The sequence below is a fragment of the Pelecanus crispus genome, chromosome 5 (assembly GCF_030463565.1).
Source record: "Pelecanus crispus isolate bPelCri1 chromosome 5, bPelCri1.pri, whole genome shotgun sequence".
In the NCBI taxonomy this organism is placed as follows: domain Eukaryota; kingdom Metazoa; phylum Chordata; class Aves; order Pelecaniformes; family Pelecanidae; genus Pelecanus; species Pelecanus crispus.
The window spans coordinates 6338240-6364804 of NC_134647.1; the positions used below are offsets into that span (position 1 = coordinate 6338240).

At 38.2% G+C, this 26565-nt stretch overlaps 1 protein-coding gene across 1 annotated transcript in view; it reads left to right on the forward strand.

Annotated features, from left to right (window-relative positions):
* The window catches only part of LRP1B (LDL receptor related protein 1B), a 584315-nt gene that overhangs the window by 217403 nt on the left and 340347 nt on the right, over positions 1-26565 (forward strand). The window contains exons 5-6 of the mRNA XM_075711708.1: positions 170-427; positions 21287-21449. Of these exons, the coding sequence (XP_075567823.1) occupies positions 170-427; positions 21287-21449 (421 nt within the window). The remainder of the gene's footprint in view (positions 1-169; positions 428-21286; positions 21450-26565) is intronic.

The following is a 26565-nucleotide window of genomic DNA, read 5'->3' on the forward strand; positions in this document are numbered from 1 at the left end:
GCAGGATAAAATAGACTAGTAATTTGGAATATATGATAGTTATGAAAATAAAAACAAAACCAATTTATTATATCTCCTAAAACATACAGGTAAGAACATTAAAACTGAACAGATAAATATGGTATACACAGTCTGTTAACCCTTTAAATTCTCTTTACTTTGTTTTTAGAGCCTGATGATAGACCTCCTCTTCTTCTGATTGCCAGCTCTGAAACAATTGAGGTATTGTATCTTAATGGAAGCAAAGTGTCTGCCCAAAATCCTGTAAAAGGATCTGCAATTTTGACACTAGACTATAACTACAAAGGGGACACAATTTGTTGGATTGAATCAAGAGATCTTTCAAGTCAGCTGAAGTGTACCAAGATAACAAAAGCTGGGGAGTTAACAGAGGAGTGGATAATAAACGTCGCTCAGTATCTTCACAGTAAGTATTTGACAGTGTTTTAGCAAAACAGCGGTGTCTGTCTTGGCGAATGGTTGCAGGAGCCTTCAGAAGTATTTTGGGGCTTGCTGTTCAAAATAGTCTTAAGGCATTAAATATTGCAACTCATGCTGAAGCACTTTTAGGTTTCTCACTCTTATATATATATATTTAGCATGAGTTGCAATATTTATATCTATGCAAAGTGTTTAAAGATGCGCATTTTTATAGACTAAATATAATGTGTGGAAGTTACAAAAACAGCGGTGCAACAGAAGAAGAAATGTAAAATGCTTCCTTTTCCCTGGCAAAGTAGTGCTCCTTAAAGCTTGAAAATGATTCTTTGCTACTGGGACAATATTAACAATGAATTAAAGAGACACATTTATCACATTTGCTGTCAACTATCATCAGTCTGTTAGTTCTTGAAAATAACAAAATATTTCCTGATTTACTGGAAATAAATGGCTGCCCCTTTTTGCAATTAAGAAAAAAAAATTACGAAGACCTAAACTTACCATACTGAATTAGTCTTTGGCATTACGGCATTATTTCTTAATCAGCTTTTCAATTTGTGGAACGCTGTTATCTTCTGAAGGAGGTGTTCATCCACTTACATATTCTCATGTGGACAGACTGCAAAATAGCATGCAGTGAAAAAAAATGCAATTTTCTTTATCTTTCACAGAAGAGATATCCACAGATCTGCTTATAAACCACAGCACTGAGTAGTGCAATGGTGGTGTGAATCACAGGCTTCTAAAAACTCAGGACTGGAACCTAAGATTGGACCTAAGATTTTGAAAAATCCTTTTAAGGAGAGATAAGCATCAAAGTATAGCTCTGAATGGATCTCAAACTCTCTGACCATCCGGTTCAGGAATATTCAAATCACAAAATGGATTATAAATCTTAGAGGTGCATGTCAGTGTGATAAATTCTTCATAGAGATTGTGCTCTAGACTGTCAAGGTAGCTGTTGTAAGATGTGGTAATTTCTCCAGAGTAAGCGGGGGGTTTAACCTATTTTCCTAATTATGTATTTACTAGAATAGTAAATTAAATTAAAAAAAAAGAAAGCCAAAAATAAGGTTTGGGTTTTGGATTTTTGGTTCACCACTTGTTATGCCTATTCTACTTCTAGAGGACTCTCTTATCCTGAAGTATAGTTGTATTATTTTTTGCCTTCTTCCTATTTTATTCAGGGTTTTTTTAATGTTGTGTTTTAGAGGGCTTTTCACATATCTAAGAGCCCTAAAAATCCTGATGGTAGTATTTGATTGTGCTTTTTTAATTCACTCTGTTATTGATATTTTGTTTTCTTTTCCTTTTAGTAAGTACAATCAAATTAACTACAGTCCTTAGCAAAATTTGGTTTGTATCGAACTGTATGTGTCTGTTCTGTCACTTATCTTCATCATCAGAGGGGACCTTAGCACTATGTTTTGTAGTTCTCCAGCAGTTCTCTCCTACATTCCTCTCCCTCTGTTTGCTGCATGTGAAGAGAATTGCTAATCTCTGTGGTGTTCAGAACTGCTTTAGTGCATCTGTTTGCAAAATTAAGGCTGTTTGATGGGTTTGAAATTAATACAGTGCCTGGAATTAATGAGCTAATCATTTTTCATAGCGCTAGTACACATCAACCTGTGGTCTCTAATATTTTTTTCTGAAGCTTCACTGTAATCATTCAGTCTTGTTTAAATGAAGAATAGAAATTCCCATGGACGTGAATTGACTACATAGACTTGTTCCAACTTCTTGTTTAATTTTGATTTGGGAAATAGGGCTTGGAGACTTAGAGGAACATGGCTTGGAGTCAGGTTTGGAGCTCTGACTGACAAAGTCTAGCAGATTTAGCTGTGGTGGGGTTTTTGCCAGGCACACACATCCACAGACGCTTGGCTTGCTGCGGAGGAGCAGCGTCAATCCCGGTGGGCTGGGCACGCCTTCGCAGAGGTACAAGCAGTGTGAAAGCTGCTTTTGTCCTGCTCCTGCTCACAGCTCTGCAGTGAACGGTCTCAACAGGCTGGTTCGCTGGGGCGTCTGGGGCATGAGACAGCACGGACAGCATGCTGCTCCCTATGGGAATAATAACATCCAAAGGTTCAGTCAGAACTCACCTTGCAGATTTCTTGGTTGTTTTTTTTTTTCCAGAAAAAATGCAGAAATTATCCAGCTGATTAGTATCTTCTCTTCCAGACATGTATCTGGAGTTATGTCTGCAATAACATGGCAGGAGTCTGGTGTTACTATATCTACTGTATATGGCTGCACACATGTATAGGTCATTTTGTGGCTACTACAAAATTGAGTTTTAATTTTGAATTCTTCCTATTCTTCCCTCCACCTTCTGTTACCCATCAGGCAACTTCTGCTATTTCTCTTCATTAGATAGCACTACATCTGAAGAGGCAAATTAATTCATTTTAACTCTTTGTTAATTCTTTGTCAAGATTTTCAGCCTGAGCATTTTCAAGTGCAGTTGCATTCTCTGGCAGCTCAAGCCAAATAAATGGTCATGCCAATGGAGTTATTCACATAAAAATGGAAGGTCTGTTCTTCATAGGAAACTTTTTTTTTGTGTTTGTGTGTAACTGGAAAGAGGATATTCCTAGATGTATTAGAAAAAAAAAAAAAAAAACCCAAAAGAAAAACTGTTCTCAGTAGTGTTTGTGGATTTTTTTTTTTTTTTTTTTTAATCCCAGTCTTCTAATCTGTTCTTTTTGTTAGTGGAAGAAAATATGTTATCTGCATATGACACAAAAAGTGGTAGAAAAGTCACTCATACAAAGCAATTGGGACTGCTTGAAGTGGACTTATTCAAAGTGTTTGTTTTAGTGAAAGCAAATAAGTCTTGTAGTTAGGAACAAAGAATGCAGATCGCTTTTTAAGATGAAAGACTACATTTAGGAAAGCAGGGACTAATGACTTCGTTTTCATGATAGGTCATACAGTACCAGCTCTAGGTAGTGAGCATATCATTTGGATTCACAGAAGGAAAGAAATTACAGTCCTTTAGTATCTAGCATTCTCCCTCAAAAGACAGTCCAACATGACTTCATTTTGTTATGTGGTATGTGTCCCAGTTGGATACAGCCAGATTCCTTTGAAGAGCGGTGTTAACGTGGTCTGCATCTGTACCTTATTCTGCATAAGGGTAGAGAAGGCAGAGAAGCTGATCCTGCACTCGGGTATCGCCTGCTGTGGAGGAACGGGGTGCAACTCCAGTGATGGCATTCCTTGTGCTTAGTTATTAAGCAAGTTTCAGGCTCGTAAGATTTATTATATCATGGATAGGTTTTGTTAGGTAGGTTTATCCTTTTAAATAAGGATAGGTTTCTGTAGGCATGGTAATGTCAGCACAAGCATCCTTGTCTTAGCCAAGGCCAGGCGATGGCATGTTGTTTCATCTTTTGTCTTTTTAAGACCTAGAAGTTTTTTGGAAGAGAAGCTGGAAAATTTCCTCTTGGAAAGATTTATGCAGACAGTATCAGAGCCAAGTAGGCTTTCAGGGAAGATTCTCATATAAGCCAGGCTTGTGCAACCAGTGCCCATAATAACAGGCTTACTTCTTGACACTTTACCCTAGCTCACAGCCCACTTCCAGTTAGCAGAGCAAGACTTCCAGGAACAATCATTTATGTAAAGTGCTACCTCTAGGACCAAACTAGCAAAAGTTCTTTTAATGGGTCAAAGGTGGAAAATCTATCTCATTTTCTGCCTTTCCAAAGCCATGATGTGCAATGTTATACTAATGCTTTTGTGTGCTGGAGTGGGGGGCAGCAAGAGCAGCATCTTCTGGATAACAGAATCTCCTTCTTCCTCATTTTAATAGGCATTTTGTGTCTTCATCATTACAAGTGCCAAGCACCATACATGCTCTCCAAGCAAGCACCAGGCAGCACAGTCTGGTTTTTTTAGCCACTATTTTTCTGCGGAATATAACAAAATCTCTTCTGGGATGATGCTTCAGAGCATGATATTTTCTGCTTCACTGACACTTGATTCAGGTTTTCTTGGCATTCAGTTATCACAGCACACCAGCGCTGCCATCCTGCAGTGCTTGTGTTTAGCTTTGCCACCTTGTGGTGTTTCATACCTCCAGACAGTCGATCCTGCCTCGCCTTGGAAGGCACGCAGGCTTTGCTGTTGGCAGGTGTACTTGTACAGAACCGATCGGGATGAAAAGAAACATCTTGATTCTTCCGTACTAACTGAGTTTTAATCTAGCTGCCATCCCTAGCGTGCCCTACCACAGCGTGGGAAGAGTCGCTCCAAGGTTGGAAACAGGTGATAGGCATGGAGGGTTGCTAGTCTCTGGTGGGGAGAAGTATTTGTCTCTCTGCTTATGGAACCCAGCACCTTCTCCTTGCCCTCACAAGCACAAGCCAAAGCTGACTTTTTGGCTGTCCCACGTTTTGGATGTGGTTGCTGTGAAGACCATCAGACAGAGAGCCCAGAGGATTTGACCAGGATCCAACAGTGTCTGTTTGGTTACATTCCTGTTTTCTTACATGGTTTTGGTCCCCCTAATTTTGCCCCCCCCCCCAACCTAAACCACTTCCTAATAGTGATTAACCACAACTCCTAGTGCTGTGTTCAGAACAGCTAGAATCGTTTAGCTTGGCAGTGATGAGGCTCAATCATTGAAGGAAACACTAAGCACTAGGGATGGGGCTTCTGTCAGCAACCTTCCTGTGAAGTTCCTGTGAATATTCATGAGAAATCAAAGCAAAGTTTGGCTTACTCAGGAGGAGAACAACTGTGAAGATCCAGCGGGAGGTGTTTATTCCTACATAAAGTCTTTCCGAAGTTTGTCTCCAGACAGGCGTTATAAGCTGTCATATAGTTGTAGAATGTGATTTTTCTTTTTCTTCTGTGATGGACAGCCCGTGCTTACAGATCTCATAGAAAATGAACAGAAATGAGAAGGCTTCATGTCAAAGGTCATTTACACCTCAAATGGCACTTTAGTAGTGTTCAGAGCCTCTGATAGAGTAATGGGAGCCAGAAGGGGATGTATGAAGAGTATCCTAAAGAAATATCACAGCATGCTTGTCCTGTCTATGGCATCCGCTGGGCACTCCTAGAGGCCTGGCTGATCTTGCATTGCTTTTCTTGCATTTCTGGGAAGACTGGATAATTCTGTTTCTGGGATAGTGACCTTTCTTACTTTGTCCAAAGGTTTTTTGTTTTTTGGTTTCTTGTGTGGGGTTGTTTTTTTTTTTTAATACTGTCAATATCTCATTCTTAAGTGTTCTAGACAGAGCCATCATTATATATTCAGAACTAAAATACTTTTCTCATTAATTTAATGTTTATTCAGCTTGAATTTCCCATCTCCTTTTACTGCCCAGTCAGCCAGTCTCCTGAGGTCCTGCGCTTCTTCAAATCTGACCCTTCTCTTTACTGTTCTGGAAACCTTATTTTTATCATTGGGCTTTATCACTTTCTTATTCATGTCTTCTTCCAGGTGACTGGTGAATGTTATCTCACACAGGTCCCAGCAGAGACCACTGCTGTGGAACTTAATGATGCTTAATGGAAAACCAGGTTTGGCCCCCATCACTGTCACACATGTAAAATCATATCTTTCCTGAGTCTTCCCTCATGTCTTCCTGAATGTCTCTTGGGATTTTTGTGTGTTTCCATGTTTACATTTTGTTTTAATTTCCATGTGCTTTTACCTATTCCCCTTCAGAGCAGCCACAAGTCCAAATCTTTAGTTGATGTCTGTACTCCATGGCCTGATATGGGAAATGGTTTATTTGCATTACCTTTGCATCTGTCCATACAATTAATTCCTGATTCTGGTATACCTGGACTTAGAGAACTTTTGATCCAATATGGGATACAGCCTTGATGAGATGCTTTCCTGGTACAGTACGGACTTTTTTTTAGTCCAGGAAACAATGCTATCTGATAATTGTCCTCTTGTGTACAGTTTTTCTGCCCCCTGTAATGACAAAGACTCCTTTGGAGACTCAGGCCTGTACAGAAACTTCCTTTTATCAGTATACTCCATCTTTAGCTCCTGGCTAGTCTTTTCTGATTATTGGTTATACATAGCCTTTTTGATGATCATCAGGTTTACTAGAAGAATAAGGGTAGTTCATATCTTTTCATTCAACCTTTCTGTTCCAATAAGCGCCATGAGTTGGATCTCATCCTTTGACCATGGTGGGTATCGCAATTCCATTATCTTTTTTTTTTAATAGTATTCATATATTTGGGTGTATATCTCAATGCTTGATGGTGTTTGCACAGAAGCTAAGATATAATCTGTGTATCAGAGATCCTAAGAGGGCTCTGCATGTATTAGGAGCTTCTAAATCATAGCTGTGAAGGATCTGTCTGCTTTCAGTGCATCTTTTGGATACAGTCCATTCAATTTGACTTGAGGATTGTGCTACCGGCTTGAATAGTGTCCCTGTAACATAGTGTTATGCCATTTTGAGGCAAAAGCTTCCACGGCAGATGTCCTGAATTGGTGGCATTTCCCTCCAAAGTTAGGTTACCTGCATGTAATCCTTTTTGACACAAGAGCTGTTTATTAACTGCTTGTTAATTGCCAGGAGTGGAATTTTTCAGTCATTCAAAGATGTAATATTACTATTTCTTCAAGCTTTGTTACTTACCCGGCTTCCACAATTGATCTTTCACTGACATCAGTCAAAACCCCGCTTCTGTTCTTAGCAAAGCTGGCATGCTGTCTATTTTCTTTTTATATGCTTTTCAGTAGTCATGCCCTGGACAGTTAATTCTCAGACTGAGTAGAGAAAATAAAATGTCTGATCTCAATGGTATTTCTCAGTGCAAATTTGTGATTGCCTCCCCACCCCACCCCCAAACTCCTAGGCTCTGCCTGGAAGAGTCTCCTGAATGCTGTCTCTGCAAAGCCTACATCTCTTCATGTCCTTATTCTCAGTGCTGCATTGTCAGATTCCTTCTTCCTGGATTTGTCAGCTTCCTAGCTGACCATTTTTGGACTTCCATCTTAGGTAGCTTCATTATTGTCCTAACAGTAGGACATGACTGTATCTTTTGTGTGTCTTCCTTACATCCCAACTCCTCCTTGATGGAAAAGTTCTTGCACCAGGGAGGAAATCCAAGAGCAAGCAGGCTATCTCCCACAGTAGCAGAAGGATTTTGTAAATAAAAAATGGGTGTTTTGTCATAGTATCAGTAACCAGGCAAATTTATCTTTATCAGGCATAATGCTGAGGGACTCTTCCTTTCTGTTAAATTGAATTATTATACTGCTTGTAAAACAGTAACATTTGTATTTTGTTAACCAGGTTTTGAAGATTGAATAAAATAATTGTGGGGGCTATAAAGATCTAGTGTATAGATAACTAGGTTGCTGTAAATATAAAATGCACAGTTTTGTAGTGAGTATTTTACAAATGCATTTATATCCCCAGATACAAGAATAATGAAATGTCAGTTAAAAAAAACCCCACAAAACCAAAACACACAAGTATTTTTTTTTTTTTTCTGAAATGTGGTGTTAAATAATGTATGTTTTGTAGGATTTGAAACATATTTTCCCATAAGCCTTTGACATCCATATGCACCATGTTGGCTTTGTTTTGGTTTTTACTTGGTAGCCACTGGAACTGTTCTTTGTAGTATGATTTTCACAAAAACTGAACTTGTTCTGCTTCTGTAAATTCAGCGTGGCCTTCAATAATGGGCAAGTGTCCAGGGATATGCAGACATTTGCATAGCACAGCCTTCTCAGAGATCAGGAAAGGCGCTCCCTCGTTCCTCTGATTCCAGTGCTGGTTGAGTAGTTTCTTTGCTGTCTGCTGAAACCAGAATGTCATTTTTTTTTGTAACATCCTGCAAATGAAACAAGAACAGAATGGTGTTGCCTTTTACAACCAAAACTTGTACCGCCTTCTGATCCTATGCAGGATCTAACTGTCGAGCTACAGTAATTGTTAAAAGTCCTCCACCTTTTATGCTACAGCTCTCAGCCTCTTGAGATGTCCTCAGTATTCACAGAAGCTTGTCTTCTGCCTTTCTTCTAAGGAAGGAGATGTTTATAGGAGATATATGGGAGACATATAGTTGTAACCTGCCCATTTCAGTAAAGCTGGTTATGAACTTGAGGCTTCAGGTGTGCACTCCTGGAAACTGTCTTCAATGGTAATAAAATATCTGATTAATATTTTAGTATTAGAGACCATCAAGTAAGTACATATGCATGAACTTTTTTATTTTCTACTGGTAGTTTATTATTTTATTTATAAATTTCACATTTTTTAAGATATAGCTAGTGGTTTTCTTCCTAAGTGGAGATATTTCTTTGTAAATTCATGTCACAATGCTAATCAAGATTGCTTCAATTAAACTAATTGACAGCAAATTTGCCACTAACTTCCAGATATTGATTTATTAATGCAAATATTTCATTCAGACTTCATCCAAAAAAGCCCACTAAAGTCAACTGAAGAAGACAAGAAACCTTTCTTTTTACATAATGTACTTCACAAGTCATTAAAATTAGTTCTGCCTCCTAAAGACTTTTCTCTGAGACACAGATCATAGAATGCAAGTTGGACCAACTTTGCAATAAAATTAAAAAAGAAAAGTCTGTTGCTTCTTCAAAAGTACTTTTGTCTTTATAGGAAAGAAGGGGGCATAAGAAAAACTATAAACTAAAAGTACTATTTGTTTACATCCAACATCGTAACTGCTTTCATATTTTGATACTAAAATACAGTACCAGTTATGAAGCACTTGAGCAATTACAGACCGAAGTCCATCCCAGATAAAGATTTATCCAATAGCTAAAACCATAAGGAAACAGTATGAGTTCAGCAAAAAGCCTGAGAAGTTTTCGGAATGCACCGTGCTGTATCTGCTATACAGAGAACTGAGTCCAGAGCACATCAGTGAAGTGACCGACAGTGAACTGGCACAACCCCTGTGAGTTAGGGACGTAATCACACGTACTGTGGCTTTGTCCTTCTGTATCAGATGCATAATAATACAAAAACTCTTGCCTGCTCTATGTTTTTGGGGAAGCAGCAGGAGAAAACAAATGTGTTTACGTGTCTTATGCAGTGAAGAGTATTAGATTAAAACCACAAGTATTAGGAGTTGTGGTCTAGCTGGTGGCCTCTACTAATTGTTGTGGTTTGCAACTCATGTTTTGATCTAATGCTTGGTCTTGCTACAGGGAAAAGGGTAAATGAAGATCATGCTTTTCATAAATGAATAAGAAATTGCATTAATCCAAGTAAAGCTGAAACCAGAAGCTGCGTATCGGATAAAATAAAAAAAGAGTTGCAGCATGTTTGTCGCTGCTTTTTCAGCAGTTCTAGAAGCTGCATCACTTCAGGCTCTGGGCTAGTCTGCTGTCAGTACTCACTGTAGCCTGCGCGTTCCTGTGCCGTGCTGTAGTCTAGGATGGAGACACCAAAGAGTTTGTATGGGTCAGAATAAAATGAAGGCCTTGCTCTTTACTTAGTACTTTATCAGGAACTCTTACAGAAAGAGGAATTGCATGTTTGCAAAAGTTGATAAAACTGTGATTATTATTTGCACTGTGGTGGACATGGCAAATTACAACCACCATCTGATTTGGGGGTTTAATATGTGATTTCTTTGTTCAGTTTTTAACTTCTTTGAATGGCAGAAGCAATGGCTAGCTCAAAAAGTATTATCTCCAGTTCAATCCACAAAACTTACATTGTGGGTTTCTACTTAGTATGAAAGAAATTTGATTTAAAACTTTACTTTGTCTTCAGCTTTGGTGTAGAACCTGAAATGCTGAAAAGCTTATGGATCATATCAGTTTTATGAAATAAATAAAATGGAAGAACAAATCCTATCCTTCTCACTATTTGTCAGTTAGGTTGAATAAAATAAAATCTTGGGTTGGCTTTACAATTTTTAATGGTGGTTTTAGTGAAGCACTTACTCTGAAATGGAAAAATGACATGTAACAAATCTTCTAGAGCGGAGTAAAACATTTTGCTAAAGCCAGGCTTAAGCTATATAAATTTCTTAGTTCTGGAAAAAAGCGTTTTAATCATTGTAAGTAATTAAATGAGAAGAGAAGGACAAAATACGTAAAAGGGTCGATCTGTTTGTGCGAAGCTGAAGCGCTGCATTTTATCGACCTGTCACAGAACAGCTGCAGTTTGATGTGTTGGGTTAGGCATTCACCATGACAGTTCTTGAGCTGATGATAAAGTTTGGATAGTCTCTGCATGTGTAATTGCGTAAAATCTCTGTCACACTATATAAGCAAAAATAATGAGCTGATTGAGGGGTGTGGGGGGATACTTGCCACAATTTTGCCTTTCCAGAGGCTCTCGCTCTTTTTGGCATTTTTGGACTTGCTTGCATGTCATATGTTGCTATTTTACTTAAGTATATGATTACATTTTTTAATATGGGGGAGTATTTTTATATTTATATATAAGGAGATAAGTATAATGTGTTTAAAAAGAGCAGTGCTGTTTCTCTTCTAGTTATGAATATAGTGAAAATATGTATTTTCATTTTAAGGCTCTTTGGAGGATATACTGGTTAGTCATTGAGTCTGTTCAACTGGTTGCAAAATTCAGATTTGTTTTGAATAGTCATAACTGCTGCATTCGCTTCAGAACCGAACCCATTGGGAAAAGGCAGCTCAAATAAGATATGAAGCAGTGGAAAAATGTATTTTATAACAGTCTGTGAATGCACTGTAATCCATGTTCTGTATCTTCCAAAATAATTGGTCACAGTTTGAGTTTTGGGTTTTTTTCCTTTTGCAAACATATACTTGGACAGACAATTATTCTTTCACAAAGTAGATCGAGAAAAAAAAATTGAAGATAGCTGCTCTGAAAAGAATTGGAATACACTTCTGCATGAACTGTCAAATTGGAGAGCCTCGTGCAAGGCAGAGCCAGCTGCTGGCTGGAAGGGTGCTGGATAAGGTGAAGGCAGAGCCTGGGCAGCACCCGGTGCCGTGCTCCTGCTCCGCTCTTAAGCACAGAGAGCATTAACACCATGTATCTTGCTGCCTGTGGGACCACTCACCGCACAAGTAATTTAACATTAGGGTAGGCAAAAAAATATTACTACAAGGAAGACAAGAGCATACGTTGCAGAGGGGACCTGGAGGAGGGATGCAATGCATATTCATGTCTCTCCTCTGTATTTCTTTGCAAGTGTTGGGACAAGTTCTTTTTACTGTTTACATGAAAGGAGGAGTGATTTAGGAAGAAAGGCAATATGCTGGTAGTCAGGAGACCACTGTTTTTCCCAGTACTTACAGGATGACATTTAGCAAGTAATCTTGTCTTTTCCCCTCTAAATGTAAAATGCGAATAACAGTATTTCCATATGGCATAGGGATGCCGTGAGGTTTAAAAACTGAAATACTGAAATGGTAGGGGATACACAAAGTAGAAGGAGTTAGCACAAAGTACACAAGACTTCTGTAGTTGAGAAGAAGTGGGATTATGGCCTCATATCTTTCTAAAGTGGCTAGTTTTGGAAAGGGCTGGAAGCTTTTTGAAAGCAAAGTTCAAGTTCTGCAAATATAAGAGCATTGAGTTTGAGCCATATTACTGGAAGCAACAGCGATTTGAGTGGTTTATGAGACTTCTTAATGGAATCTGTGGTGGTATTCCATTTTAAAATAATGCTCAGGTAGACCAATACTTGGATCCCACCACTGTAGTGATGTTGATAGCATTAAATAAACAAAAAGCAGTGTCCTGATGCCTGGTTGAAAATGTATAGAAAAATAATTAATGCATAACTCTAAACGCATGTTTTATTTTTATTTCTTGCATTACTGTAAATAAGTTAGCAAGGAAAAATAACGTTTGTTTTGGTTTTTTTTTAAGTGCATCAACAATGCCACTACTGTAAGTCTGGGCAGTTGTCTGCTTTGTTGGTCGGGTCACATGTAATAAATAACAGTTGTCCTCAAAGGTTACCGTGTGAGCTGACACAGGCAGGACGCAGGAACAGCCGCGAAACCACAGATGAAATGCAAAGAGTGAATTTGTTTTCATTCCCTCACGAAGCGGGGGATCCCCAAAGCAGCACCCGGGCAGAGGCACACAGGCGGGAACGTAGGCACCGCGGCGCTCGGTCCTTGCTAGAGGATTGCCAAACCTGCTGCTTTCGCCTGGATTTCTGGGATTCGTGCAGGCATAGTTTGCCGCTCTGCTTTGACCTTTCCCGCAGCAGGGCAGGAGTCTCCAGCACGTTCGATAGGGTGCCTCGAAGTCTATCGCAGGCCTGTGTTATCGAACCACAGATGTTCGACTTGTCCAACGCGCAAGGCCACACAACAATTAGCATGATAGATGCGGTTTTTGACACCCCCGCTGCAAGTCACTTGAGCATGTTTACAATCCTCCTCGCCAATCTTCCGTTATTTTCCCACAGTTCCCATTTTAATATTGAAAGCATGTAATAAATGGATGAAAAAAGGGCCAGATAGGAAGAAAGGGAGGATGAGGTAATGATCCCATGAGTGAGCATTTGTTATAGTCAGTTGGCAGTCCGCGTCCATAGACATGAAGGGTTTTATTTGTTTGTTTTGCTCAGACTATGATATGAGGCAGGTGACATTAGTGGGTGCTGTACTGTGGGTTTGAGTGTTTTGCAGAAGTTCAAGCATGCTGATGGCATCGGGTGGTGACAGTGATTCCTCTGTTAAGAGGGAGGGAAAAAGATGAAGAAAACAGCTTGACGTCCTTTAGTATAAGAAGCAATTTCTTTTTCTTTCCTTAGCAACCCTCGAAAAAGAGGCTATCTCATCTAGTAAGGTACATGATATGGTTTTGTTTCAGAGATATTATGTGGAACAATGAGGTATATATTTGCTAACTGTGCAGGTTATATTTTTTATAATTGAAAATATTTTTATATTTTCTAGTATTCTCCAAGTCGTAATACTCAAGCTGGATTTAGATAGGACTCCATATGCAGATTTTAATTACATTACAAACAAGTTCTGTAATAAAATTCATTTTAAGAGAATTTTTTCTTGGTAAGTGTAATGTCTTTTCCTTTTCCCCTAATATGTTTGAGAGGAAGATAAAGACTTTTGTGCCCAATATGAATCTAACTATCAGAATGAAATACTTTATGGTCAGTATTACCTTCTGATTAAAACTGAATGTAATAATGCCCTTTGGGGAAAAGCAACAGATTGATTTATAGCACTAGGTCATGTCACGTACTGCATATTCATATTGTCTAGACCATATATTGCTAATAGCAACTATAGTGGGCTCAAAATGAAATTATCCTACAAAATTATGACATGCATTTTACCTGCAAGAAACCACAGCATGCTCCAGATCCTGTGAACCAGGGTTGTCTGACAAATGTCACCTTCTAAAAAAATGTGCAATATGAGTTTCCTTTGTTCCCTAAGCCTTTCTTTAAGAGCTGACGAAGATAATCTACTTCTACATTATCCCCCCAACTGTTCAAACTTTCTCTGGAAGTCATTGTCCTCAAATGCTTTGTATTGCAAAAGTAACTCCATATTTTATTGACCTATCTTTAAAATTGTAATAATCTACTGCTTAGCATCTTTACGGGAAAATGGTTAAGTGACCTTATTTTTGTGTGGCAGTGGTTTATGAAGTTCATAATATGCGCGGCAGGCAGTCCTAGGAAGGTGGAAGGTTGTAGGCTTTTGCTTTTGATGGAAGGTGGTTAAACGAGGCAAGTGATATCGCCTAATGTAGCCATGTTGTTTTCCCCGCAGCAGTTCTCTTAGTCCACATACTTGATGGGATGCCTATTGCGGCTGAATTATGCTTTAATTTTAACAGTGGATGACTTAACTGCTTTGAAGTAAATAACTGGGTTTGATTTACAGTCTCAGCAGATTTATAAGAAGCTTTTGAATGTGCAGTTAAAAATAAAGGAGACTGTTATAGCTATGTACCTCTATAAATCTGTCTTTATTGTTCAGCATGTATGCGGGCTACTGGGACCCCATTACAAGTTTACAATCACTGGACAATGTGTTTGAAACTCAGTAATGCAGAAATTAGAAATGTTATGGTTTTTGTCTATTCTTACTTGTTTCTGACATGAGATTGATGTAAAAAAATTCACTCCTTATAAAAATCATAATACTCTGGATTAAAAGATAGGGCCATTCGTAAGGCCCTTATTTCATTGTTTCACACTTTTTCCTTGCTCGTTTAATCTGTTGGCATCACAGCCAACTCTATGACTCAAGACCCAGTAACAGAAAATATCACTCATTTTACTCATTCCAGAAACTTGATGCATTGTGAGGTAGAATCATTCTATAACATGAGTAAAAGAATAAATATGCTAAAAAATGTAGGAGCGGATTTTGCTACCCTGCTTTAAAATTCCTGGCAAAGGCACAGACCTAAGCATACCTGGGGTCTGCCATCCTCACATTTCCTCTGCATGCTCTGTAATACGATGGATTTCTTAGAAGAGGAAGATGTGATTTTTTGTTGTTATTGTTCTGTAGATCCCTAGGTTCATAACGAGAGGAAGAAGTTTATTGTTAAACCTGCATTTCTCTATCAGTACCTACTCAATGTTCAACTTCAGCCAATGTACTAGAGCATGTCTGTCTTAATAACACTCTGTTGCCTGACTTCCATCTGTAGTAACATGCCTCATAGCAGCCTAAGAAACTAAGCCATAAAAAACCTGAAAATGTCTAGCTTCTGTAGAAATAAAAGTGCACAACAGGGCTATTTCAAGGCAAGATGTAGGTAGAACAGGGCCACTGGGTGGGCTAAGATTATATTTTGAGCTGAGCAGCAAACGTACATAGCTCTCTGCTCTACTGCTTTAGAGGCCCCAAACCTGGCTTGTATGACCATATCTTATCATCAGCGCTCACATATTAATTCATAAATGTGAGGACTCACAGGGGTCTTGTAGGCCAGACTGTGTCACAGTCTTCATGGAGTCCTTTGAAAGGTAAGGAGCTGCTAATTTTAGAAACTCCTAAACCATGTGAAGTTTCAGGTGTTGGATCTTCTTGATAAGTGGACTGCATGCAATAGAAGGATAAACCTCCGATTTTAAACAGAAAGAGAAATGCCCATACGGAATTAGTGCCTAAACGTGTTCTCTTCTGTACCTAGTTGGAAGCTGAATGCTTGAATCTCTGAGTGACTGGATAGACTACGTCTCTGAGAGACTAGGGGTCTTCATGGGCTATCAGGACACTTTCATTAAGTATTCATAATATTTAGATTAGGCTCATGTTTTTGAAAACTCTTCAGCTTGGGGAAACTGCTATTGTCTAAACGTTCACATTTATAGGTTTTTAAAGCAGTATTTTCTACTATCCTGTAGGACTGGAAGAATACCAACTATATTTTTGACAGTAACCCAATTTATTGAAATTTAAATCATGTTCCTCAGCAAACAAGAAGAAAAGTGTTCTTTTCTTTTGAGGAACTTGAAGTCCGGATGCTTTAAAGTGCTTATTTAAATTTAGTATGGTTTAAGTTTTGCATTATACTCTTTACGAACAGTATCTGAGAAGGCTGATTTATTTCAAAGGAATTAGATATTTAAGGATGAGTCATTTGGAAAATATAGATGGATATTTTTCATTTGATTTTTCATTTTAAACATATGCAATAATCACTCAGGACATGGCTGTTGAATGTTTAGACACCAATGTGTCTAACTTATTGAATGGTGACATTTTTAATAAAAATCATGTTTTGTAAATGGCATTGCAGACATAATTACAGCAAATGCTGTCAGTAGAAGGAGCACAGAAGAATCTATGCCACCTTAACTTTCCCAAGCCCCAGTGTCAGTATGAGGTTGTCTAGGCTGCTAATTAGGAACATTACTCTCAGAAGAGAGGCCCAGCTAAGGCAGTGCTTCTGCTAGATTTCACAGCCTGTCATTTAAGCGTGTTTTAACTACTATTTACTGGTCTCACCACTGCTGGCTATTTTAGAAAAAGAAAAGCTTGCTACTGTTTGTCTTGTTATTCAAAACTTGTCTTGTTACTCAGGTAGATGCAAAAAGCCTATCCCCAAGCTGCTTGCTCTTCTTCTTTGGAATAAAATTTGTTGGTTCCTTTACAGATATATAATTTTATCTCTTTTTTTCTAAATAGATAGTAAATAAAACTAAACAGGTCTGTCCATGCCTGGCACTTTTATTATTTATCTACCTTACACAATTCACAAAGCCTCACCTGCTAAAATCTCAGCTTTCTGTCAAAAAATTAAAACAGCTTTCTAGTTGTGGAGAAGTAAAATGCATATATGTGGAAAAAATACACCCTGAAGACTGAGAAAACATAAGGAAAGGTAAAATGTCTCCAATATGTTGTCCCATTTTTACTGATTTTTTATGTTATCTCATTGTTAATGGTTTTGGCTTCCAGATTTTTTTGGTTTTGTTTTTACCTTTGTTTCTGTTTCACTGCTTTTGACTCAGCAGGAAGCAGGAGATGCTTCCTTAGACAAAATACAGTGAAGCACACTCTTATGTTCTTTAGGCTGGTTTATGAAAGCGAGCCATTGAGGCAAACAGTTACTGATATAACAGGTTGTAGAGTAAGCGTGTGTGAACATGCCTGGGAGATCTGCAGATTTGTTATCCTGACCTTTGGGGAAAGAGGGACCAGAAGGTGACTCTTCCTGGCACGAGGCACTTGAGCAGTACCACCCTTGCACTCCTATATTGCACTACCGTTAGGGACTATATTGACATCTTCCATGTGTTAGGATGCTCATTACAGAAATGTTAAGCTCCTGAAAGTTTTATTACAGCGATCCTCTCTTGCTTCTCTGAAACGCTTATTCCCCTACCATATGGCCAACCGTCCAAACAACTGTTGCACAATCCTCTGAACTACCCTGCTTATATAATAGAATAAATTAAACAAGAGACTCTTAGCAGACCTGACTACCTGTGACAACGCTCAGCTGCTCTCTGCAAAGTGGCACGATTTCTATAAAATAAGCACTGGACGTTTTGGTGCAGTAGGAGGAGCAAACACGTCCCACGGCTGTGGTTTCAAGGCTGCAATCATGGGGAGCCAGGGTACCTGCCCACCCATGCTTTTTTGTTGAAGACACAGCCACCACTTTTTAAACCACTTCTCCTTCTCTCATCTTCCCCAAGCAAGCCCAGAATACTTTCTGTGTGGAAGTCTGGATGTTATATTCATTCAGAAGGGATGTGTATGTGTTACAGAAGACAAATTAGTACCTTTTTTTCCTAGCTTTTTGGGTAAATCAAAATAACTCTTCCTTTAAGATCAACTTTTGCAAAAGAAAAAAAAAAAACACTTTGTGATAAAAATGAAGATTATTTTTAAGCATTTTCAAATATATGATTTTCAGAAAATGCAAGAAATTAATACTGACTTGCTATATAAATATTTTAAAAAAAGTCCAAAACCGTACCCAAAGAGAAAGAACGAATCATAGCTCTGATTTCCCATAGTAACTGTCAATGAAATTGTTGTACCTTGAGTCTTGAGTAGATTTCCAAGTTCCTTTAGGCAGTCCTCATTACAGTCATGTTCAGAGCAAGGAAAATTTTAAGTCTATAAGGCAGTAGAAGTTAAGGTCTTTCCCTTAAAACAGTGAGAGGTTGTCTATCTTGAATGCAGTGCATTCAACTTGTGTGATAACTGGAGAGCCATTCCAAGCAGCTTAATGCATAGCTGCTAGCAAAACCATAGAGATTAAAAGTTTGATTCATAAAAACTGTTATCTGTTAGCTAAATGGATTTTTCATGTAGAATATAATTTTATGGGGGAGTGGACTTGGACAATTCTTTATAAACTAATTCTCTTGTGAGAAACTGGATGTGTCCAATTCACTGCAAAGTGCATGGTGCAAAAAAGATAAAACCCAAACCAGATGGATGGTATCTACAGACACAGTGTATTTGGAACTGTTAAATGCAAATGCTACTGTGCGTCAAATGGCCAGGTTAATTGCTAGATTACAGTGATGTACCTCCCCAGAAGGTCTGGTTTTGAGAGAAGTGCTCTTTGCATAGTGGGAGATCTCTCCTCCATTTCATGCAGTAGACTTCCAAAGAAAAAGGTGGATTAATGTGCCTCTTTTTCTGGAAACTGTGATTAAGTCTTTAAGCGTCACATGCCTTGTAATGAACAGCTTCACAAGGAATGCAGTTGTCATCAGCCTGAGTCTCTCAATACCCCGTGCTGCCAGTACCTCCATGCCCTTCCTAAAGACAACCTGCTGGGGAAGGGAAATCAGGTAAATTGGTGTTAAGAGCTACCAATGCTTTTTGAAGCCTTTGACTCAAAGGTTATGGTGTGAAATTGCTTCTGGATGTCTCACTTTTCCTGGATTGCTGAGCAACCTTAGTTTTAACTGTTTGATGCAAATGGTTGTCCCTAATATGACCTTCAATTAAGCATCCTTGTTTTCCTTGTAAAAAAACCTGTTTAGTGCCATTTCTTGTGATATGTTAGTGAATAACTAAGGGAAAAATATAGCCAACATTTTGTAAGTGTGACTATTGTTATGTTAACAGATCTAATAATGTGTGTGTGACATGCCTTTCAGGTCTATATCACATTTATGTAAAAATACGTACTTTTCCCACACGTTAAGAAGAAAACAGTACTCTCCTCCAGCGGGCTGCTGCTTAAGCTTGTTCCTTTTCATCCACTTCCCAATGTATAGCAATCTTCCAGAGCTCTCATTGAAGGAATTTAATTACCAGTTTTATTTCTACAAATATTTAAAATTGAATCCCTTTTGTAACTTTCATTCTTTATAAATAATGTTTTCAGAATTACTTCTATTACATGGAAGCCTGTGTTCAATTTTCAAAAGTCTCATTGAATTGGTGAGCCATAAACCTTTAATTCCATGAATCCAACTAGCGAAAATAGAAAGCAGACACACTGAAAATGTTTAAACTGTTGCCGATTTCCAGAGGGACAGGTTTTCTGATATTTTTAAAAGCATGCCTATATTTTGTTTGGACAAGGGAAAAAAATCCTTTTGCTGCCTATTGTCTAAAATATATTAGGGCTCGTGTATGCCTCATAGTGCGCCTGACATTGACCTCCTCTGGAGGTTGGATACTGGACTAAATGGAGCATTTCTTTATTCTGGCTCAGCATATCTTTGTAATAGGAGCTATCAGAAGGGAAGAGGCATAATATTCGCTTTGAATTAAAAGGAAAATGAATAGCAGAAGGGGAGAAATCTGAGATAGAAGAGACAGCAGTGAACTGTGTAATGGGATGGCTGAGATGGAATACAGCTGGAAGCTATTCCTGATATTTTATTGAGCAAATCTTGTTTATGTTACCTGCACTTTGAAGGACAACACATGAGTCTCCATGTCTATTTTACGTATTTAGCAAATGCATGACTCATAAGCCCTCAGTTATTGTCAAAAACTTAATGACTACAATTTCTTTCTGAATCAAGTTTACTTTATATTGTCCAATGCAGCATGCATGTGATGGTAGCAACAGGTTCTTGTTGGACTGGGGAAAAAAACCCTAAAAATTCATCATGTGAAGGATGATAGAAATAGAGAAAACTGAAAGTAAACCCTCCCAAAAAAAAGCACACTACTACATGAAATGATATTTTATTACATCTGGCTTCTATCATCATGAAAGAATGACAATGTTAGCAGTATTTTGAAACCATGGTAGTATAATGAATACACATTTTTTAAATAAAAATATCATTAATATTTAACATTGAAAATATTTAGGAAATATTGGTTTTGAGTTATTTAAGAATAACTACTTCAATCTTACAGGGTGGTATCAATACAGTACTGTCAACGAGAATAGGAAGTAAAGAAATTTGAGTTATGTTCATTGTGCTTCTTTATACTTTTGCTTACTGTAACAGTAAGACTATGTATGGGCAGGTAGATTGACTTATAAGAAAAATGCAGAATTTACAAGAAAGACATTTACAAAAAGTGGCTCCAGGATCCCACAAGAAAAAGAACTGACTGTTTTAAAACAGTTGTGTTAGGTAGTTGTGAAGCTACCCCAGTGCCCTAAGAAGGACAACTCCTGGCATCATTGTTAAGAAACTTCTCTATACAAGTATCACACAGGCAGCTACTTTGATGCTACTGATTGTGGCAGTTGATTCAGAAATCTGGCAGCATCCAGATTTCTCAGAACTACCAAAAAAATAATAATTTAAATGAAAATGAATGCAGGCACACGCATGTCTTAAAGGTCTTTTCCAACCTAAATGATTCTATGATTTTATGATTCTATGTCTGCTATTACATACAGTGGTTTTAGACATTCATATCTATACACAATTTCGTTTTTTTTTTTTAAATTTCTGTGAAGTATTTTTTATCTGGTTGTAGTCCCCTTTAAACATAACTAATAAACTCTTCTAAGCTTTATCAGTGTAGCATCACCGCAGTGTTAACAGACATCCTAGGACACTAACTTCAGAACTCGAGTGGCTTCAGAGGCTGCCTTCCCACGGCGATCTGCCACCGTCAGCGTTTCGGACCCCCTTTTCACAGACGCACCATCGCTCAGTGATGTGGCTTCTGAATATACCATAAAAAAATTCCCAGTGACAAAATTTAAAATATTTAAGAGAACTACAAACAAGCGTGTATCTTTCATGCCCTTGAAGTTGCAATCAGACTTTTGTATTCAAAAAGGAAAAATTCTCTCCAACCAATATTTGTGTATTAAGAACTGGATTCCTTATTATATACCATATAATACATGTAAAACCAGCTTGAGCTCTCTAGCCGAGCAGAGCATCTGCTTGGTGAAGCAGCTAGCAGTTCAGTTAGTTGTATTACAATTGCCCTTCTGAGCTTTTCTTCCTTTCTTTTTTTTTTTGGCAGATGTACAGCAAATAGCAATCGACTGGATCACCGGAAATTTTTACTTTGTGGATCACGTCAGTGACAGGATCTTTGTTTGCAACCAGAACGGATCAGTGTGCATTACCCTCATCGAGCTGGATCTTAATAACCCTAAGGCCATAGCTGTTGATCCAGTATCAGGGTAAGATTATTTACCTGCATTAGGATTTATTTTATATGATGTGTGCTCGTCTGTGACTGCATATAGGATTTCTGTTTCAATCAGGTGTTTTAAAAACTACTTTTTCATTGCTGTATTGAGTTACTTGCATAGTTGCTATAACAAAACAGTAACGTGTAATGAGCTTGTAGCAAGTACTTAACTATATTAATTGCAACATGTGCCTTGTAACTTCTCAAAATGGAATCGAAAATGAAAAATCAATTTTATCCCTACTTGTCATAAGATTTTCTTTTGCCTCTGTTTTTCTGTACATTGTGTTTCTAGCTAGAGTATGTGGAAAAGGAACTTTTGAGGGTTTTTTTTTATACTGTATCCCCTCAATTGCAGGAATATTGGAAATGGCTTTAACAAGTTTAATTACATAAAAAAGTGGAAGAATTTTTGCTCTGCTTTAGAGGGTCAGCTATAATGATAAAATTACATTGTATTTGCTTTTTCTCTTCCATATGTACATTCAGCATCACTCGGGAATCAAGCCTTGCTTAAAATAGAGGGTACTAAAAGTCTTCCATTCTATAACAGCCACCAGCTGGGAAAAGTTTTCAAGCAAATGATGAAGTAAAAGCTTAACTAAATAGGAATAGGATCAGTTCATTTAAAAACTAAATTTTGGTGATGATTTTAGAACAGGGATTTTGTCTTGGTTTTATCAGTCTGTAAGTAGTTTAGATTGAAATGCCTGGTGGAATATGTCCTAAACTGCCATAAGCCCCTTCTCAATAAATACAAAAATATTTACTGTAGAACAGCTTGTCATCCATATGTGGACTTCTGTCACTCTTTATTTAAAGCCTGATTGAATATTAAGATGCATTATCACAATGACTTTAATTCTGACAAGAACAGCTTGCATGTAAAGTTTACAAAGAAGTTTTATAATGTAATTCTTGAATATAGCTGTCTTTGTATCTGCAGCAGATGGTAAGCTTGACTTGATCTGACTGCAGAGTTGTTTTAAAAGAAAAATAAAAATTCATGTACAAATCGATTTTCTGCAAGTTCTGATCTGAAAGAACTTGAAGCTTTCAAATTTGCCAACAGCAGCCTTTTTTCTATACATTTGCTTGTATATTCTTTGCTGGATTTACTAGATGAATCCAAAGCTTGTCACTAGCTAATCTTATCTGTCAGGGTTGTAAGAATCGTATCCAACCCTTTGATTCTGTGAGGAGGGGTGAAACGGCAAAAGAGAGACTGTTTTTCCTTCGTTTGTTATCTGCTGGCTACAAACCATTCTTATTCAGCTAGTTGCCTTTTTCAGTGCCATATACAAGAGTAATAGCGTCTATTTTAGTGTAGATGTAAGTGCTGGCCTGTAGGAAAGACCAGAATTGATGATGATATTTCACAGTGTGATTCTTCATATAGCAATATCAATTTATTTCACGATGGAAACACTGGCTGGAAAGTTTTCTCAGAATACATGTTCTGTGTTTCAGCAGTTATTTACTGTTTCTATTGGCAGCTTTATTAATTATCTGACATATGTTGTTCTGTTAATTTGATATCTAACATACATTTTAACTGATAAGCCCCAACTTATATTAGTTCTGCTTGTTTGTGACTGCATTTTGGTACAGAATGCAAATAGATAATCAAAAAGTATTCTGGCTACATAGAAATGTTTTGTTCCTTTTCCTTTTTTTTGGTCTTTTTTGCTTTCTTTTTAGTCTTTCATGCTGATACTAGTTGAGACATGTTTCTGGATCAAAGTATTAGCATGATATTGCTGTCTAGGTAAATTCCTGCTTTTATTTTATTTAAAGAATCACAAAACCATTCATACTAAAAAAATGCTGCAAGTTGAGCACTGAATGAGTGAGTTAGAATCATAGAATCACAGAATTGTTTAGGTTGGAAAAGACCTTTAAGATCATCAAGTCCAACCGTTAACCCAGCACTGACGAGTCCACCACTACCCCATGTCCCTAAGTACCACATCTACACATCTTAAATACCTCCAGGGATGGGGGCTCAACCACCTCTCTGGGCAGCCTCTTCCAATGCTTGACCACCCTTTCTGTGAAGAAATTCCTCCTAATACCCAATCTAAACCTCCCCTGGCACAACTTGAGCCCATTTCCTCTCGTTCTATTGCTACCTACTTGGGAGAAGAGACCAACACCCACCTCACTACAACCTCCTTTCAGGTAGCTGTAGAGAGCGATAAGGTCTCCCCTCAGCCTCCTCTTCTCCAGACTAAACAACCCCAGTTCCCTCAGCCGCTCCCCATCAGGCCTGTGCTCCAGACCCTGCACCAGCCTTGTTGCCCTTCTCTGGACACGCTCCAGCACCTCCATGTCCTTCTTGTATCGAGGGGCCCAAAACTGGACACACTATTCCAGGTGCGGCCTCACCAGCGCCGAGTACAGGGGGACGATCACCTCCCTGCTCCTGCTGGCTACGCTTGTATAAAAGTGCATGTGCAATAGCTTCTTAAGGCAGTTGTGTTTATACACTGTGACCATATGATTATAAATCACCTTTTTTTTTTTTTTTTTTTTTTTAATTTAAATGTGAAACCCAGACAGTTCTGGGAGGTTTTATCTCCTGTAAGAATTACGTATTAAGGTATTAAATGTAATTGCATTGTAAGGTATTTGCTCCTGTAATATATTGCTGTCATAGTATGTTCATTGGCTCCAGCATTCTGCTACAAGGTGAAGGTGCACTCTCACAGAGAAGACCATTTCCTATGCTAAGGAATTCAGAGCTTGATCACAAGCCTTTACATCTATGATAAACTTCCTGTAGTAGTACAGGGTCAAACCCTGCTATTCTTACGTGTTCATGCCTGTGCTGTTATGCATTTAGTTGTTTAGTGAACCAGAAATCCTGCATTGATCAGTAGAACAACTAAAGCACCAGTGGAAAATTTCCTAATTCTGAATGGTTCCCCTTGTTGCACTCAAGAATATATTTTGAGTATGATTAATTTTACATCTCTTTGCCTGCAAGTTTTGTTAGATGTTTAGTGGTGATGGCTTTATATATACTTGTATAAGCTTACAATGGAACTTGAACTACTAAGCTTGTTTCATATCATACAATCAATAAAAGAACTTATTTTTCTAAAACTGAACTTTAAATTGAGAGAAGAAAGATTCTGCTATTCAATAACCTCTTGAACAAGCATGTTTCTTATGTTTCTAATCTAATCATGTTACTTTCGTTTAGGGTTTCAGCATTTTTATCGATCTGAACTGTGTTGCATCTTTTGGTTATTCCAGACTACGCCTGATGGAAGCTGACTTAAAAAAACATCAGGAAAAAAATCAAACCCCACCCATCCCCCCCCAAACAACTAACTAATAATTTACCTAGTTAGAGGTTTTGCAGTACTAATACTCATCTGCTATGTCAACTGATTTTCACTTAAGAGTAGCACAGTGTAAGCATCGGACCTATGTTGGGGAGGCCGTTACCAGAGGGAACGGCTGTGTCTCCGCTGATCACTGTGAGTATTTCAGAGTCCAGACTTGTCAGTGAAGCATATATTGAAGAAAAAGGTAGGACAATGCTAGTAGGAAATAAACTGGCAATCAGAAACAGAGAGGGAGAATAAATTGATTTGCAATAATATCTTCTCTATCAAACGTCTTTGAAGTAGATGTTTGGCTCCTTATGTCTGCAGTTCATATTTTTGATAAATTTTAATATGGGACTTCTTTTCTTCGGTGGTCAAGAAACAGAAGCTATTACTCTTTCTGGTCATTGAAATTGGTGCAAAATTGATGATGGTGCTGAGGACTGCCACATGAAACAAACATGAGCTGAGTTAGACTGATTTTCTCTCTAGCTAAGGTCTTCAGTGTAGGTCTGCTGTACTCGGGGGGAATGACTTTTTAAAGGATTCCAGCTAGCTTGGCACTCAGCTTGCATATTCATGAGACTGATCACTGTACATATATGACAGGGAAGGTGATACATTTAAAATTCACAAGAGGATAGATCAGATTTAGGTTGTCTCCCAGCTCTGCCACTGACCGGCTAAATGTCTATAGCCGAAGCTTTTTTTTTTTTTTTTATGTCTCAGTATCTCCTTGTATTTAATAGGGAGCATAAAATGCATGTTTAAATTATCTGATATTTGGGTGCATTCAGGAATGTTAGGAATTAATATTGTAGAATGCACTGCTAACTGTGTACATCTACATATTTATACTGTAAATATGTGTACTTAATGACCTCCAGTGTTCAAGGTAAATTGTTGCCTTCCACTGCACCACAATGGCATTGGAGAATGTATAGTGACATTTTACAAAAGAAAAATGCATTGGAGTAGGGACACAGAATCATAGAATCATAGAATTGTTTAGGTTGGAGAAGACCTTTAAGATCATCTGGTCCAACCATTAACCTAACATTACCAAGTCCACCACTAAACCAATTAAGGGTAGAGTAGCAATTTCATGTTTCCTGGCTTGGTGGCTGGATCATTTATAATGAAAGTAAAAGCTAGGATTCATTAAGGTTGGAAAGGACCTCTAAGATCATCAGTCCAACCATCAACCCAACACCACCATGCCCACTAAACCATGTCCCAAAGTGCCACGTCTACCCATTTTTTGAACACTTCCAGGGATGGTGAATATCCTGCGTGGTGAATATACTGACATACTGCAGTTCCCTCCCAACACGAGCACTTGAAATGTTCGGTCCTGATCTTACTGCTTAGACATCTACCATATATGGGGTAATATAAATATCAGTGTCTTAATTTCTCCTCGGACCCATTTTCTGGTTTCTTTGGGAATGCCAGGAAATGGGGAAAGGCAGGAATAGCAGATAGGGCTGTTGGCTCAGGGCTACTCCTGGTTCCAGTAATGTGTGACTTGTAACGATTGCTCTGATGCTATTTGGGGTGCCGGTCTTAATTTTCTACTATATTTCACAGGCTTACGGAAAAAGATGAATTTTAAGGAGAATGTTTGAAACGCAGAGGGTATTGATCTAGCACCCGCTTACAAAACTTATGTTCCAAACATAAGGAGACGTGTAGGGAAAGGGCGCGTAGGGTGAGATTACAAAGAGGATGTGCAGAGCAAAGCTGGCGTGTGGGAGGATGCGTGGA